Source organism: Loxodonta africana, chromosome 9 (genome assembly GCF_030014295.1).
Source record: "Loxodonta africana isolate mLoxAfr1 chromosome 9, mLoxAfr1.hap2, whole genome shotgun sequence".
Lineage (NCBI taxonomy): Eukaryota > Metazoa > Chordata > Mammalia > Proboscidea > Elephantidae > Loxodonta > Loxodonta africana.
This window is the reverse complement of record NC_087350.1, coordinates 66753303-66771954: the sequence shown is the minus strand read 5'-3', so window position 1 is coordinate 66771954 and position 18652 is coordinate 66753303. Positions and strand designations below refer to the sequence as shown.

Here is an 18652-nt window from a genome sequence, read left to right as displayed (position 1 = left end):
AAAGTACGGTTTTTTTTTGCCCTGAATTCTTCAGGTTTACCCTATTTCCCCAACATTCGCAGGTATAAATAAAATCATCAAGTGACATCATAAAGCAATTTACCACCGTGACATTTAAAGAAGAGCTTTGCAATTCAAGTGATACTCAAACTAGTAAAGGGTCTTGCTGCTTCATGAAGCTCAACAGAATATGACAGTCGCGACAATTACATTAGAAACTAAACCTTAAAAATTTTTCAATTTTTTTTTTTACAGTCAATGGATTTCTACATAATTATGGGTAGAATAAAGTCAAGGGTTAAAAGCTTTAGGTTCCACAGACCAGTCCAGAGATGGCAGGTTTTTGTTTTTTTTTCCCCCATAATTAGCTAAATTTTTGACCCGTCACTTCTTTTACAACCCTAGTGCTTACACCTCTTGGATATTCTAAAGCCATGGTCTTACCTGAGTTTCACTTTACTTTCATATGTGTATGTCTCTCCAGTTGCCACTGCATTGGCGACAGAGGGTGGGGGTCCACAAGACAGGGGCTCACAGACTGGATAAGGCTGGCTCCATGCCCCTTTCTCTGTACAGATCAGATTTGAACTGCCTTGCATAACATACCCAGGTGTGCAGCTGTAAGTTATCACATTTTTCTCCAAGGAGCCACTTTCACTGATGAGTGCATTTGGTATTGTTGGGGGAGAACCACAGGGAATGTGTTCACAATGTGGGAAGGCAGTGCTCCATTGGCCATTGGCTATACAAGTGATTTCAGAAAGTCCCAGGAGCTTGAAGCCTTTGAAGCACTGAATCCAGGCTGCCTTTCCACAACCAAAATCTGACCCATTGACAGCTCCATTTTGAATTATTGGTATAGAACACTTGCAAGGCAGGCAGGAAGGTGTGCTGCCACTCCAAGAACCATTGGAGAGACACCTTCTTGAAGGACTCCCATGGAGCTTATAACCAGGAAAGCACTGATACTGTATATGACCCCCATGATAAAAAGAAAAACCATTAGGGAAGCCATGGGAAAGATCCTCAGGCGATACACAGTTGACTGGTTTACAAAGAGGAACCTCTGCATCCCAGTTACCGTCTGCTTGACAGGTGAGTTTTGAAGCACCATGCAACACGTAGCCCTCCTGACAGTGGAACACAACCTCCTTCCCAAAGTCATAGTCCAGGCCATCCATCATTCCATTTGCCACCTGTGGTGGGGTGGCACATTTGATAGGCACACAGATGGGAGTGGTTTCACTCCAACTTCCACTGGCAAGACAAATACGACTCCTGGCTCCCTCAAGCAAGAACCCTTCATTGCAAGTGTACTCAACCTCTTTCTGGAATGTGTACACGTCTCCTACCACTTGGCCATTGGCTGAGATTGGGGGTGAACCACAGTCCACAGGAATGCAAATTGGCTCAGTGCCATCCCAATTTTTATTTTCTTGGCATGTTCTCCTCTCGGTGCCATTTAGCACATATCCAGGGTTACATTCATAGTACAACACGCTCAAGTATGTGTAGTTGCTTCCTTTGATAGAACCATTCATGATTGGGTTTGGTTTTTTGCAGGAAATGGCTTCACAGTGTGGGGAAGCACCACTCCACTCTTTATTCTGTAGACAGAGTCTTATGTTGGAGCCCACTAGAAGGTGCCCAGGTTTGCAGCTATACTGCACTGCACTACCCATGGTAGTCTCTGTAAAATGCAAAAAGCCATTTTCAGGTGCAAAAGGCAAGTCACATTCAATGGAAATGCAGGAAGGTGCACTGCCATTCCAAGTTCCATCTTCCTGGCAGATCAGCATAGGGGTCCCCAAAAGTTCATATCCTGGATTACAGGTATATAAAACTATGGTGCCATACAGAAAGTTTGACAAATGTGTAGTAGAAGACTCCTTTGAATTTTCCCAGATTTTAGCCATTGCTCTCAAATGATGAGGAGGGTGAGGTGTCAGATATGGAACTTGCATTATGTCGTCTTCTTGGTCAAAATACCCCTGGCCATCTTTGACCTTAATACAGTCTCCAAAATCTATGTGAGGAGGGAGGCCACAGTCTATGGGTACACATGTTGGGATGGAGCTTGACCATCCTGACTCTTCACAGGTCTGCATGGCATGACCAGCCACCTGGAACCCAGGAAAGCAACTGTAGATGATCATGGCACCATAGCTGTAATCTGCACCTTCTACAAAACCATTTTCAATGGGCTGTGGAGGATTACAGTGTATGGCATTGCAAGACGGGACATCCATATCCCAATCACCCGTCTCTAAACAGGTCAAGGCTTTGGGACCTTTGAGCCTGAAGCCTCGGTCACAGGAATAAGTAATGGTCTGCCCATAGTAGAGATCTGTGTAAGAGAACTTGCCATTTAAAATCTCCTTGGGCTTTGGACACTCAATGGGTTTACATGTTGGTCTTCCACCAAGCCAGTGACCATTTTCTCCACAAAGGGTGGTAGTGTTTCCCACCAATTCGAAGCCTGGCTTACAGGTGTAGAGAGCTGTGCTGAGATAGGCAAGACCTTGCACATCGATGATGCCATTGACGATTTCCTCAGGCTGAGGGCATTCTACCGGAACACATTCTGGCAGTGGTGAGCTCCAGGTGCCATCAGCTTGGCAGAAGGTGGTAGGGTCTCCTCTTAGGAAAAAACCATCCACACAAGAATACTTGACAGTACTTCCAAAATGAAGAGCAGAAGAAGGGGCAGGGACACCAAAGGAAATCAGTGGAGGCGGGAGGCAAAAGACCAGCTTACAAACAGGAAAGGAATCATTCCATTGCTGGGATGGCAAGCATTTCAGGACAGAGGGGCCTTGAAGGGCATGGCCTTCTTTACAGGAAAATGTCACTACTCCTACCTCTGTGGTCAACTCCTTCAATACTAGCTGGTTTTCCAAGAGGGGTGGCTCTGGGCATTTGGCAGGCACACACTTTTGATTTGGCTTCTTATTCCACTTGCCAGATTTCTGGCATGTCCAAGAACTATCACCAATAAGCTCATAACCTTCATTACAGAAAAACTGAACCTTGGATCCTACTTCAAAGTTTTCTCCTTTCATGTAGCCGTTCTGAATTGGGGGAGGTTTTCCACAGTTGAGAGGGACGCATGACAGAGGGGATTCACTGTGCCAATGGCGGTTAGCTTGACAGACAAATACAGGATTGCCAACTGATTTGTATCCTGGGTTACACTGAAACCTCACTTCACTCTCGAAGATCCTGCCAGTTGTGTGCTGTATAAAAGGAAGAAAATGATTAAGTGCAATTGTACACCAGATAACATAGTTAACTAAATAAAGTGGCTAATAAAAGAAGAACTTAACTAAAATGCTTACATTAAAATGAATCAACTAGGACTGCAGTGAATCCGAATTTATATTTTATCCAATAGGCCTGCCTTATTTTTGTTTATAAGTGAAAAAGACAGTAAGACCAAATTAAGTAATTCCCACTGCCGAAATGTTTATCATAGTGCTGAACCCATAATAAGTACCAGATCAACAGTCTCTAAACAGATTGATGAATTGATGGAGCAATACTGAAAACTGTAAGTTACCAGGCAAATTAAAAAAAAAAAAAAAATCTTGCTGACCAAAGCAATGCTATAGTTTGTTGTTTTAATCATAAAAACGAAACACACACACATTTATTCTTTAACGCTGTTAGATAATGAAAAAGCAAATAGGGTATTTTTCTTAGATATGGTCCTAAGAATACTATCAGTTTCATTCCTCACATACCAGAAAAACCAAACCCATTGCTGTGAAGTTGATTCTGATTCATAGCAACCCTGCAGGACAGGGTAGAAGTGCTCCATATGGTTTCCAAGGAGCGCCTGGTGGATTCAAACTGCTGACCTTTTTGGATAGTAGCCACAGCTCTTAATCACTACGCCACCAGGGTTTCCATCCCTCACATATATATTCTTAAATTGCTACTAGCACCTGGGATGAAAAATGAAAAGCAGTATTTCACCTTTTTAAAATAAACATGTAATGTCCATTACTTCAATATTCAAATAAATAAGTGTACAATATATAACGTGGCCATTTTTAGGCAATGCAACAAATGAATTCATTATGAAATCCCTAAAAAGGTTACTAAGGTTCTTTGTTAGCGACAATGGTAAATTCTAGCTTCCATGCTATAGTGAACCTTATCACTATCTGCAATTAGCTATTTGTTTTGTTTACTTATTTACTGCTGGAGTACCCACATGTATGAAAACACCACCCCATCACAGGCCTAATATACTGCCAAGTGTACCTGACACCTAGTAGGAGCTCCAGAAATATGTGTTAAATACATAAAGAAAACCTCATTACATATCACATGCACCCTCTACCAAAGGAATCTGCTCTTATTTTGTTGTTGTTTTTGAATACAAAGGAGAAAAATGTGTGGGCTTTTAAAAAAGTTTTATAATCACACTATTGCCTATTTGTAACGGCCCTGATCTGGAGGACTAGAATCTTATGCCTGTTTTCCTGATGGGTTTAATGAGAAGACACGTCTGTGTGAGAGCAGGACACGTTTGGGTCTGACTTAACTCTTTGTCCATCGTGATGAAAATGGCTTTAGGTTGCAAAGACTACATGATGAATGGATGGTTTACCTCATCTTTTATCTAAAAAATAAGAAAATATAATAGATTTCTTGGGTTCCATTTAAACCTTGATTTCTATGAAATAAAGTATACACCCATCTTGGAATAATTTCATCTATAAACCATAGTGATATTTTATTAAATTGGTTTACTCCAACTTCATATTTAGGGCTAAAATATTGCCACAAAGTGTTTAGAATGCCTATATGCTAGTAAAAAAGTAGAATGTAGAAAGTGAGGTATTAAAAGGATTCATGATAATCTTTATTAATTTTTCTTCACTATCAACTACCTAAGGAACCCTGGTAGTGCAGTGGTTAAGTGCTCAGCTGTTAACCGAAAGGTCAGCAGTTCAAACCCACCATGTGTTCCATGGGTTAAAGACGTGGCAGTCTGTTTCCAAAAAGGTTACAGCCTTGGAAACCCTATGGGGCAGTTCTACTCTGTTCTATAGGGTTGCTATGAATCCGAATTGACTTGAGGACAATGGGTTTGGTTTTTTTACGGGTTATCTACTACCTATAGACTTTAGCCACTTTCTATTTTTCAACCATTAATCTGTTCACTGCTCCTGCTCCTGAATTTTGGGTTAGCCACAATGTGCTGGCCCCCCAAGTGATGGAAGCCATGGTCCACTTGCTAATCAGCCTCTTACCTCCAGAAAGCCATTCTCGATCTTAGGTGGTTCATTGCAAGATACAGGGTGGCATGTGGGTATGGGGCTACTCCATTGTCCTGTGGCTTCGCAGGTGCTCTTCTTCTCCCCTTTGATGTAGAACCCCTTGTTGCAGCTATAAGCCACCATGGCCCCAAAACTGTAGTTTGACCCACTTGCATAGCCATTCATGATGCTGGGTGGCTCTCCACACCTCACAGGGATGCACTGGATGGACATGGGGGAGGGGTTCCACTGCCCACCTCTCATACATTCAATCTTTGCTGAGGTGTTCAGCACGAAACCTTCCATGCACTTGAAGCTCACAACTGAGCCAGCTGTAAATTTTGCTTTGCTCACAGATTCCAAGATGCTATAGGAAACAGATGGGGGTTTTTCACAGAAATGAGCTATACAGCGAGGCATGGCCTGACCCTCAGGGGGCACCCAGTTGCCCTGGGCATTGCAGAGGAGCTGAGGGTTGTCTGCCAGGCTGTAACCATCCGAACAGTAATAGAATGCAATGTCTCCAAATAGCCGGTGGGCAGTCTCTGGAGAGGCGTGCTCCACGTTGGGGGGCTCATCACAGGAGACAGCTAGGCACTGCTGGTTACTTCCACTCCATTTGCCAGTGGCGAGGCATTCGATGGTGTCGGGACCAGCAAGGGTATAGCTATGAGGTTGGAGGAAAGAAATAATAACTAAGTATATTTTGGGAAAACATAATTGCATCTTCTTATTGTTTTTTACCTTTCCAATAATGACTTTCTTTTCTTTTTTTATTGTGGTAAATACGTACGTAACAAATTGTTTTACCATTTCAACCTTCTTCACACATACAATTCAATGACATTAGTCATGATTTTCATGTTGTTCAACCACAATCAGTATTTAAAATGATATTTACTGTTTGAATATTGGGCTTCTTGATCAAATGGCTTTTAAAGGATCTCTAATAATTGTTACACATATTTTAAAAAGAAAAAATGAGTTGTAAGCTATGGTCTTGTTAGACTCAATTAAAAACTGGAACTCCATTTGGTCTACTGGTTTTAGCACTAGTCTTGGAAACAAGCTTCTGATAAACCAAATTTAGTCTACATATAGCTCATAGTTATACAGTTATATTAAATGAACTTTAAAGCAGTGATTGTAATTTCAGTCTCCAATGCTTCCTAACTGGGGAAACCCTTAACCATGTGGCTAGTTAAAAGTTGTGCATGTATGGCTCTACTACTCCTAATGTAATAGAAGATTATCACTCAATACATATTTGTTGAATCAGTGAATCTAAAGGATGGATTTTCAACACTACCCACAGCTTCTTAGGCCTTACAATACCCCTCTGTTAGACCTAAGATCTTCTCTTTTGTCTCTCAATCAACATTTAGTCCTTCCTTAAATAATTCTTAAGGAGCCCAGGTGGTGAAGTTGTTAAAACAGTTGCTCTGCTAGCCAAAAGGCTGGCGATTCGATAACTCTTAGGGGCCTGCTATGTGCCAGGCACACTGGTAGGTGCTAAAAGGGTCCCTTGGTGCCCAGACGTGATGCCAATACATTTACTTTTTATAAGTCTCTCTCTCCTGTAACTACCAAGTGCCTGGTACATTGTAGGCCTCCTTTACACCCACAATGCTTGCCTCAAAGAGGGGTGAATGGAAACACTTTGCTTAGTAACTCTGAGCCTTTCTTTATACACCAGGTGTTTGGCCTTACACCATGACAGATTGATGATTTGCAAAAATCCTAAATTACACTCAAGTGCTCTCTCTCTGACGTGGAAAGAATTAGTATGCCGCACACTATTAGAATAATTGTATTTGTATCATTTCTTGTTTTCATTCTCAATTTTTTACCGAGGAGAAAGACGACAGAGAGTTTTGAAGGAATGTTCAATATCCGATCTATCATTTTGATAACAACAACGGGTAAACGGACTAAAATCATGGGGTACCTAATTTAATCCTGTTTTGACAGATTGATTTCTTCATTTTACAGATGAGTGAAGGGTGGTTCAGACAGGCTGAGAATTTTGCCAAAAGTCACACAGCTGCAAACAGCAGACTCGGGATCTGTTTGGTTTATCTGATTTCCACACCTACGCCTTTGCTACTACACTGCTCTCTCTTTTTAAAATGAGGTCAGTTAGATCACAATTTGGGGGCGACCTTTGGAAGCTGTATTGCGGTGTCACTACTACAAAGTATTGACCCACTCTTCTGCACTAATTCTGAGCTGATTAGTTAGCATTTCTCCTGAGATCGCTTTTAGTTTTATATTGTGTTGTCTATTATAGAAAAAAAAAAAAAAAAGAGGGGCTGGAATTCCTGCATCTCACCTGGCAAGATTTATGGAATTTATAGGAGACAGAGATATCAAGGAAAAAATAATACAGTTATCAGATGAGATGTGCACATCCACTCTACCTATAGGCACATATAGGGACAGACTACCCAATAAACAAGGTATGCACGGGTTTACCTTGCTTACTGGTTAATCTGCCCCTGGCCATGTATCATGCTATGCACAGAAGTGGTTTCAAAATTAATATTTATGGTGGTCCCCAACAGTGGAGCAGTCTGCTGCTAAGGTTGGCTGCAATTTACTGTTTTGGGTAAGCTCAGTTCTTTGTATATGGATCCTAATAAATCTTCAGATGACTTCTAGCTTAGAGGACCCAGGAAGGTACAAAGACAATACCCTAAAAGTATTTTGTATTATTAAAAATCCATTATTCCAGGTCTGAATGCCTAGAGTCTACTATTCCTGTATAGGAGGTACTCTGGATGGAAGTCCATCTGTTGAGGCTCCTGATGTTTTAGGGCACAGTTTATATTATTTTCACACTTTGAACCATGCATCATTATTTTCACAGGTCCCTTGATGTTGCTAGTATATTTATTGGCTGAAATTTATAGGCACCACCTTAGACACCCTTGATTTATTAGGATCCAATGTGCCACCTATGAAATGCTTCCTTTATTTCATGGGACCAGTGGCTCTGAGGCAGACACATCCACCTCTACAAACTTCCTTATCCTTCAAGGCTTCTTGAGGACACAAGAGTCGTGTTTTATAATTGGCGGCACCTCATTAAGCCTCTGACCCCAATCTTCTTGAAAATCTTCCCTGACTACTACTCCTCGATGGAAAATCACAGCAACGCTCTTCTATAATGTATGGATGATCACCACTCAATACATACTTGTTGAATCAATGAATCTAAAGGACGCATTTTTAGCACTACCCATAGCTTCTTAGGACCTACAATATACCTCTGTCAGACCTAACAACTTCTCTTTTATGTGTCTCAGTCAACATTTAGTCCTTCCTTAAATGATTCGTAAGGGCCATGTGCCAGGCACACTGCTAAGTGCTAGGCAAGGGTCACTTGATGCCCAGAGGTGATGCCGATGCATTTAATTTTTACAAGTCTGTCTCCCCAGCAACTACCAGGTGCCTGGTGCATTGTAGGCCCTCTTTCTTCTCACGGTGTTTGCGTAAAGGAGAAATGATTGATTCTACCTGGTGAACGGGAAGGACAGGAAAGGCCCCACAGATGAAGTGGCTATTGATGGAAGTCACGGCAGAAGAGAGGTGGAAGAGGAGTCATTCAAGGCAGAGGAGTAGCATAAGCAGCAAAATGGGAGTGTGATTGAGTTGTGGCATTTCAAGCTTTTACAAATAGTCAGGAGTGGCATGTGAGCCCCTGGAAAGAAGTGGTGATCACGGGGACCTTGTGTGTTTTTTTGATAAGGTTATGGTGATAGTTGTTGTTCGGTGCTGTCGAATTGATTTTCAACTCAGCGATCCCATGCAACAGAGCAGAACTGCCCCATAGGATTTTCTAGGCTGTAATCTTTATGAGAGCAGATTGCCAGGTCTTTCTCCCATGGAGCCGCTGGGTGAGTTCGACCTCCAGTCTTTGGGTTAATAACCAAGTGCTCAGCCATTGTGCCACCTGGGCTCTTTATGGTGATGGAAAGGAGTTAAATTGTGGCCGGTATAGACTAACTGGAAATGATTTTCAGCAGTACATTTAACAAGGTCTCTCGTAAGATTTAGGAGCCATGGTGGCACAGTGGTAGGAACTATGGCTGTAAACAAAAGGTTGGTAGACTGAATCCACCAGGCGCTCCTTGGAAACCCTATGGGGCAGTTTTACTCTGTCTTATAGGGTCGCTGTGAGTCAGAATCGACATAATGGCAATGGTTTTGGTTTTATTGTATTTAAAAAACACCTAAAGAATGAAAAATTTTGTACAGATGGTGAGATAGGCCCTATAAATGTTGGCTACCAAAGCAGAAAAAATTGGAATTGGTACAAATCTAAAATGTTGGAATATTTAATTAAATTCTGTGTGATATTTTTGTATTCTCATTCAAGAGGCATTGTGAACACACTTGCAGACTGTTACCAAAAATCGGGCCACATAAGGCATAAAACAAATCATTTTATTCCATAATCCCAAGGAAAAATGGCCCATGAATATCACAGTGATTCCATAAAAGGACTCATCTTAGAAAGAACTGGCTGGAATACATTTGCATGTTTCTGGAATAATAACCAAAAATCCTTTGAAAACGGGCAAACTGATGTTCAAGTATACTTTTCAGTGATTTGATTGCCACACTGAGTGGAAGTCCGCTAATGGGTACGTGCCCGGAGGGCTTTATGAGAGAGCTCCCGAGCTGCTTATTTGCTCTTCTCTTTTTAGAAGAACCTTAAAAGGGCAGCATACTATGCATTTAATCAGCTGCAATTTAATAAGGACAATAAAAAGCATAAACCCACATTAGTAATTAGTTCTGTTTTGCATTAATAATAATGATCAAAGATTTTATCTTAGCATACCCAGTAATTGCATTTAGAAGTTCACATTTGAGGACAATAAAAACAGAGCTATCTGATTAGGATTTTAGGATGTTAATTTAACCCTTGCTCCCTCCCAAGTTTCTCACCAAAGGAGTATACACAGAAGGCTGTAAAGGAAACTGAGAAACAGATGACCACTTTGTTGATTTGGGCAAACATCTGAAAATCTCCAGTGTACTGTTTTGATGAATTCGGCAGGCCAAGTCTGGGGCGGAAGGTATAAATGAGGTTTTGGGCTTGACGGGTGAGATTTTTTTGCAAGCAAATATTGGCGCCATCTGCTGGCAGTCCTGTCTTAGCGCGATGAGCTCTCCCACTTCCACGATGGTATAGCAACTGCGTCCTTTCATCATTCTAATGATGGCTAAGTTTCTGGAATTTATTGAGTTTTGTTTTTTTTTCCTGGCTAGGTAATGTATTATATCATCTTATTCCTCACAGTAACTGTAAGAAGTATGAACCTGTAATGAACTAATTTTACATAGGAGAAAAATCGGGGCACACAGAGGTTACACCATTTTCCCAAGGCCACAGTTACTGAATGACATGAGCTGAGATACAAATCCAGATACAAACCCAGAAAATGGCAACCCCCTCTGCTGTCGCTGCTCCTAGTCATGAATACATTATTATCCAGGCATGTGAAAGGCTACTCTAGTACAACTGGAGTGTGAAAGTGCAATTAATGGTGAGGATATTTATTGAAGCAGCATGGGAAAAACAACAAAGTGCAAGTCGGCGGACCTGGAATTTAGTCCTTCTCAGTATAGGCCTTGAGACCCCAAGCGGACTACCAACCCATCCTGAGCCACTTTCTTCTCTCATACCTTACAGCGTTTTCATGAGAATCAAGTGTGAAAGCACTTTGGAATCTGCTTCCTGGTTTTAAAAATTTTATCTCTGAATTAAATGAGATCATTAGGCATTAAAAAACTTGGGCTTTATTATCTTTTTTTTGCAGACATATATTTAAATTGTGAGACTTAGTTTTGCTTTTGCTTTTGCAAAGGATAAATATACAAATGCCTATTTAAATGAGATTTTTATGCCTTTAATTAAAGCATAAAGGTATTTTCCCCTGAATTGTCCCATGTCCATTATTCAATGCTTGATTTGATAAATTACTGCAATTCCAGGAAAACACTGCTTCCAGAGGAGAATACATTCCCTTTCTGCTGTCGGAAGACAAGAGCATATAGCTCTCCGGCTTCAGCTGCCAGGAAATTTAGTGCTCAATGGAGCCCATCCAGAGGCCTGGTGGCCCAGTGGTTAAGTGTCTGCCTTCTAACCAAAAGGTCAGCAGTTCGAATCCACCAGCTGCTCCTTGGAAACCCTATGGGGTGGTTCTACTCTATCCGACAGAGTCACTACAAGTCGGAATCAACTTCATGGCAATGGGTTTTTTTTGGGGAGGTGATTTGGAGCCCATCTCTACAGGTGGTGACATCTACTTCCTCAGCTTCCTTCATCTACTCCCTGGGCTCCCTCTGCTGGCTTCCCTGCTGTAGGATTTACTCACCCTTCCTTGCAAGTATAAGTGACAGTGTTCCCAAAAGTAAAGTTACTCCCAGTGGTGACAGCATCTTTGATGGCAGGCGGCTCTCCACAGAAGACAAGGTGACAGGCAGGTGGCGTTGGGTCCCAGCTGCCTGATGCCGTGCATTCAATGACTGAAGGGCCCTGCAAGCTACAGGAAGAATGACATCACCTCTTTCACTGGATGACACAGGAAGGACTTAAAGAAAATAGGGAACATATGAGGAATTTAATTAAAAAGTTTCTTCATATTTTGTTTATATAAATGCAAGGGAAATCTCAACAGGTGATACCATGGGAAACAATGAACGGGCTAAAACACCATAACAACAAGCACCATCTGGTGCAAAATAAAACAGATTAATGTGCACTGTAGGGCACTCAGATCTCGTGAACAGCAGATTACTCGGATGAGAACCGGTTAATGGGTTGCCTAGGATCTAAAGGAAGGCAGACATCTGAGAAGCTAGAAAATCAAGTTAATTAAGGCCAAAGGGCACGTTCATTGCCATGAACCTGGAGTCTGAACTGCGTTGCTCATGACTCTGACCTCTGGTCTTTCTTTGACTTTACAAATATGCATCCTTACGCCATGGCTTAGCCACCTTTCCTTGTCAACCTGATTGTGGCTGTCTGTGTCATTTATGTTTATTTCAGATCCTGTTGGCCATGTTTATCATTTGATCACAGCCTGGCTCTCTCTACTGTCCCATGGGTTGAAAACACACACACACACTTACCTATACCATGAATCAAATTAATCTCTTACAATATTAAACACCTGGTCCTTCACCTTGACATGCTTTTTACAACATCCCATGCAATCCTGAGAATAAGCTTAGTAAGCCGTTTACAAAAAAAACCAATCACAGAAGTACTTTATCAGGGATTGCGTTATGCTTCACAAACACTTTTCACTTTCATGATCACAGTCTGAATGGTTATGGTAGTTGAATTAAGGCTTTATGAAGTGGAAGTCAGATGGAGTATTTACTCCTTCCCTGGGCATCTTCTATAAGCTAGGCCTCAGGACGATAACAAATTTGAGAATATTCTTTACATTTAGGAATGTGCGTTTAAAGTCAGGCAATCACATACAAATGAAACTTATTGAATAAATAACGAGGAACAAAGTATCGCAAGAAGCTGGCTGGCGCCCATGGACTTTACCTGTATCCTTTCTCACATGAATATGTTGCAGTAGAAAGGTAGGTAAGCCCACTCAAAATATATTTTCCGTTATTTATATTTTCGGGATTAGAACACTTCACCAATTCACACACAGGAGGTGAATGACTCCAAGAACCGCTAGCAAGACAGGATGCTTCTTTATCACCAGTCAGAGTATATCCTTTATCACACCTAAAGAAGATACAGGAAAATTAGAGAATTTTCTTTATTTACATAATTTTAGCTGTGCCCAACGTCCTCCCACCCCACTAAGATATTGAGAATTTACACATACAGGAATAATTCTTTTTTCTTTCTCTCTCTCACTTTTCTGGTGGCATAGTGGTTAAGAGCTATGACTGCTAACCAAAAGGTTGGCAGTTTGAATCCACCAGGCACCCGCTGGAAACTCTATGGGGCAGTTCTACTCTCTCCTATAGAGTTGCCATGAGTCGGAATCAACTCGATGGCAACACTTTTTTTTTTCCCCCCTCTCACTTTTTCTTACTGCTGAAGTAAAGCATTTATTTTTTTTCAAGGTTGCTACCGTGTAACTTTTCCACAGGGATCTTGCTAGGAGATAAACAGACTGACAGATTTGAGGATTTGGCTTGCCCCCAGTTTGTGCCATGGGTTAAGAGCTTCAAACAAAATTTTCTTTGGAGGTGGTCTGACCCCTGATAGGAGACATACTGGGTTTGGAGCCAAACCTCCAGTTTAAAACAAAGAGTATTCTATTAGCCTGAATACCACCCCTCCATGTCATCCATTCTCAAGGTGCCTCAAGCGGGTGCTGGTGGCAATAATGGGCTACTTGGCAAAGGATTTAAGATTTTAGATGTTAACTACCATTATTAGATTATTGGGTTAGATTTCTTAACACCACTCATAATTCAGGTAATTCTATATTAATTCAAAAGCATCCTCTAGGATTATTTTTCCCCCTTCTCCCAGCATATTATCAATTTCTACTATGCAGTTTGAACACTTACCTGTATGTCACTTTACTGCCATAGGTAAATGATAACCCATTGACGCCACCATTTTCTGGAATAGCTGGTTCACCACAAGAAATAGCTTAAAGGAGGAAAAACAAAAAGCATTACTTTTCTTAACTAGCGTGTGCAAAAATCTCTGAAAGCTCAAAGGGGCAACTCTAGGTTTTTTTTGTCATGTTTAGATGTGAGCCTAATAGTTGGGTTTCAAATACAAAGAATATTGATACAATGTCACAGTACATTTCTACACCTTACCTTACTAGGAGTGCCAAACACAATAAACATGGAACACTGACTAAACATACCTTCACAGTATGGCATCGGATGATTCCATTCTCCAGATTCCAGACACAAGATTCTGGTTACCCCCATCAGCTGGTGGCCTTCCTCGCAAGAAAATGTGACTTCGGCACCCACAGTATAAATCTCACCAAAAGAGTGGCCATTTTCTGGATTTCCTGGAGCCTTACATTTTACAGGTTCTCAGAAGAAAGAAACAGTTTTGAGGGGACAATAAGTGGCTTTCACACAACGAGGCAAGGTCTCACAGCAGAGAATTCCCCTATAGGTAACAGGTAAAATCCTGACAAGAGCTTTTGGAGGGAGATGTATGAAGTGCAGTGACACACTGGCCACTAGGCCGGACATATATTTAATAGGCAGTATTATATATTTTTTTTTATTATATTTTTATTATATTTTATTATATTTTGAGACAGCAATGACTACCAAAAATGCACAAAATTTATCTGGCCCAAAAGGTTGTTTTTCATTGGCAACAAGTAGTGGTACTGCTAAGGGATGACTCAGGAGGGCTTCAGCCCCCTCCTACTTTCCTACCCCCATACTCCCCATAGCCTCACACCCACTTTTAAAGAGCAATTGACTTTTTCTCAAGCTGAGGTAAAGACCTTACTGAAGTAGATTGAGGAAAAGCCCCCAGATTCCCTTTCCAGGCAGACTGTGGATCATAAATCCCTCCTACATACAGACAACAAGGGTTGGCAGTTCAAATCCACCAGGCGCTCCTTGGAAACTCTGTGGGGCAGTTCTACTCTGTCCTAGAGGGTCCTATGAGTCAGACTTAGCGGCACTGGTTTCGGTTTTTTGGATGTACAGATCGCGAGTCAGTGCAGCTGGGGAGGGAACTTGGAGCTGGAGTGGAGCAACAAGCACAGATATAACACTTGAATTCTCAAAAGGGGAAAACATAATGAGTCAATTTTTCTGAAGGTCATTTTGGCTATATAAATCAAGAACTTGAAATGAAATCCTCTTAAAACCTAAGTGCAATTATAGGACTTGATTTTGAGAAAATAATCAGAGGTAAACATGAAGATTTATGTCTAAAAAGTACGTATCTTCCATAGTGGATACTGCCTAAATGTTAAAATACAGAGAAAAGTGAATTATAGGAAATCCTCAAAGTGGATTATAAAAGAGGAATTAAAATCATGTTTTTAGAATATTCGGTGACATAAAAAATGTTAATGATGTAACAGTATACATGAAATAAAGTACAGAACTGCATATACAGTGTGTTTAAGTATCTATATCAATACATGTATATGCATATTTATAAGTACACAGAAAGCACACAGAAAAAATACTGGAAATATATATGCCCGAATTCTAACAGTAGGTATTTCTGGGGGTTGGGATTACAGATGATTTCATTTTTTTCTTCTGTTTTAATAATTAGCATATTTTCTCAAGGAAGCAGTAGGTTTAAAAAGGAATTTTAAACGTACCTTTTATCTTAATAATCTAAAATATTTAAAGACATCCTGCAACTTGCATTTTATTTGATTATATATGTATGCATTCAAACTATGCCTCTGAGTACTTCAGGCACTCACCACTACACCACACTCCCCCATTTCCCTGCCATTCCCACACGCCCATTTTATATTTATCTTGTATTTAAAAAATTATTTACAACATTTGCATGCTATTTGAGCACAAATTTAGAATACTTATTTAAGTGAAACCCTATGGTGAACTAACTGGTTTCAAAGCTTGCTATCTGATGCGTTTGTCTCTCTGTGGAGTTTGCTTTTCTTTCTGTTGTGTTTTAATCTTAGCATCTTTTCTCCTTACACCTTTGGGCTTTAAAGAAAATTTAAGAGAAGTTATGTCACTTTGTTTCCTACTGCATATAAGAAGTCTCCTGAAATTTCCCTCTGGTTCCTGTACTAATTCATTTTCGGTGTCCTGTTTTGAGTCTGGCGTAGTAGTTAAGTGCTACGGCTGCTAACCAAGAGGTTGGCAGTTCAAATCCACCACGTACTCCTTGGAAACTCTATGGGGCAGTTCTATTCTGTTCCATAGGGTCGCTATGAGTCGGAATTGACTCAACGGCAGTGGGTTTTGAGTCTTCAGGATAATCTCTCCCTTTCTTTGAGCAGGAATACTCTTGCAAATAATCTATGAACCTTACTTTGGTTACCTATACCCTGATGATTTCATCCATTATATCAAAGTCCTCTTTACTTTCTGTCCTGTTGTTTTCTGGGAGTTGCTCCATACAGTGAATGTAGGAAGACAACAATAAGCTAAGAGCTTGGCCAGTATTACAAAATTTATCACAAAATATAGAGATGTGGCAGGGCTAGAGGCACCTTTTTTAATAGTAATATAATTCCGTGCCCCGAGGCAGCGGGAGATAGTGAGACTGAAGATGCAATCAAGCATCTTCTTTTCATTTGGCAGCTCTATTTGCTCTGATTTAGGCAGGAGAGCCATTGTTTCTATTTCTAAGAGCACTCTACTATTCTTGTAGACATTTCTTCAATGCTCCAGTAGTATAGATTGGCTCTCAGTTTTGTTTTTCAGATATTGAGACGCTGGGAGAGGCACAAAGATAATTTAAATTATCTTAGTTGTTACTTGGAAGCCCTGGTGGCATAGTGGTCAAAAGTTACAGCTGCCATCCACAAGGTCAGCAGTTCGGATCTACCAGGTGCTCTTTGGAAACCCTATGGGACAGTTCTACTCCATCCTATAGGGATGCCATGAGTCGGAATTGACTCAATGGCAACAGGTTTTACGGGTTACTTGTTACTCATATGCCTTTATAAGATGTTCATCTTCTCTACCCTTCAAAGGATGCCCTTTGAAGTTGAAAATAATGTCCTATTTTTAATAACATACATTTAAAATATAAAACCAAACCAAATCCATTGCCACTGAGTCGATTCTGACTCATAATGACCCTATAGGACAGAATAGAGCTGCCCCACAGGTTTCCAAGTGGTGCCTGGTGGATTCGAACTGCCGACTTCTTGGTTAGCATCTGCAGCTATTAACCACTATGCCCCCAGGGTTTCCATTTAGAACATACTTGACTAAAAAAATTGAAATAGCAATTCCCAGTTATGCATATAGAGTTACCTGCACAAGTTTTACCATCTCCTGTATATGGTGGGATACAGGAGCATACGTAGGACCCATCTGTATTCAGGCAGGATGCGTGCTCGCTACAATCTGATCCAACTGCACATTCATCAACATCTAAAATGAAAACCACTTACAAATAGTAAAGTTGATTCGTTCTTCTTACATAGAAATATTTGTTTTTACTTCTAAACCATTATATATTATTTAACTCATAACACTTTATATATATTTATAAAATTTAAATATAATAGCCATAAGTACATTCCAGGTATACGACCAAAGCTGTTATTTTCCTAGACTAAAAGATAGTCTTACTATTGAGCCTGGCAAAATTTTAAAACCTTTTTTTTGGCACCTCTGTGGACAGAGGAGTCCTGGTGGCACAGTGGTTAAGAGTCTGGATGGTAACCAAAAGGTTGGCAGTTTGAATCCACCAGCTGCTCCTTAGAAACCCTATGGGGCAGTTCTACTCTGTCCTATAAGGTCACTATGAGTAGGGGTCGAATGGACGGCAACAGCTTCCCGTGGACAGCAGCTTTGTCACTAAGGCTTGCCCAGAGTCTACTGGAATGAGATAGGGCTATCAAAGGCATGCCAGGAGAGCCTCAGGAATTCTGGGTCACAAAATAGATTTGGGATGATTGTCACTACTAAGCTAGAATAAATCCAGAGAGTAACTGCTAAAAGTTATCTCACCAAGGCATGATGGCGAGATGCCATTCCAGCTCCCGTTATCTGTACAGAACATCCTTGAATCACCCAACAGATAGTATCCATTGCTGCACTGGTAGGTCACTGTGCTGCCAGCGTAGAAGTCCTCAGCTGAATAAAAACCATTCTCCAAAGGGGGTGGCACCCCACAGCGAATGCCTGCAGTGTGACCCAGAGGAACATAACTCCATTAGGAGTAAAACGCTCGAAGGACATTGTACTCATACTAGGAGTTCACTGAAGCACAACATTTTTCAATGCACAGAAACCATAGACTGAAACAGCTCTAAGGGGGTAGCCTGCTGTAGGCACAGCTGTACTCCAGCACCCAGGCATCGTCTGACTCATAAGAAGCCTGCGATTCATTCCTTACTAAATATTTATTGAGGTCTTATTACCTATTAGACACTATCCTAGGTGCTGAGGTTACAGCAGTGAACCAAACAGACAAAATCCCTTCCTTGTGGACCTTACTTTCTAGAGGGGGTAGACAGACAAAAACAGATAAATATATGATATGTCAGGTGGTAGTAAGTGGCATGGAGAAACCTTCCTGACCACCCTATCTAAAATAGCAGTCTTGCCTTCACCCAGCCCCCTAACGTTGTATTTCTCTACTCTGATTTACATTTCTTCATAGCTCTCACTGCTAGCTCTTGCCATTATTATTTAGTATGAGTGAATAAGATTATATTTAT

The 18652-nt window shown here is 41.0% G+C and overlaps 1 protein-coding gene across 1 annotated transcript in view; it reads right to left on the bottom strand.

Annotated features, from left to right (window-relative positions):
- The window catches only part of SVEP1 (sushi, von Willebrand factor type A, EGF and pentraxin domain containing 1), a 193131-nt gene that overhangs the window by 31305 nt on the left and 143174 nt on the right, over positions 1-18652 (bottom strand). The window contains exons 31-38 of the mRNA XM_003407810.4: positions 17940-18113; positions 17238-17357; positions 14150-14326; positions 13839-13923; positions 12847-13038; positions 11660-11827; positions 5265-5937; positions 445-3236 (exon numbers count right to left, since the gene is read on the bottom strand). Of these exons, the coding sequence (XP_003407858.2) occupies positions 445-3236; positions 5265-5937; positions 11660-11827; positions 12847-13038; positions 13839-13923; positions 14150-14326; positions 17238-17357; positions 17940-18113 (4381 nt within the window). The remainder of the gene's footprint in view (positions 1-444; positions 3237-5264; positions 5938-11659; positions 11828-12846; positions 13039-13838; positions 13924-14149; positions 14327-17237; positions 17358-17939; positions 18114-18652) is intronic.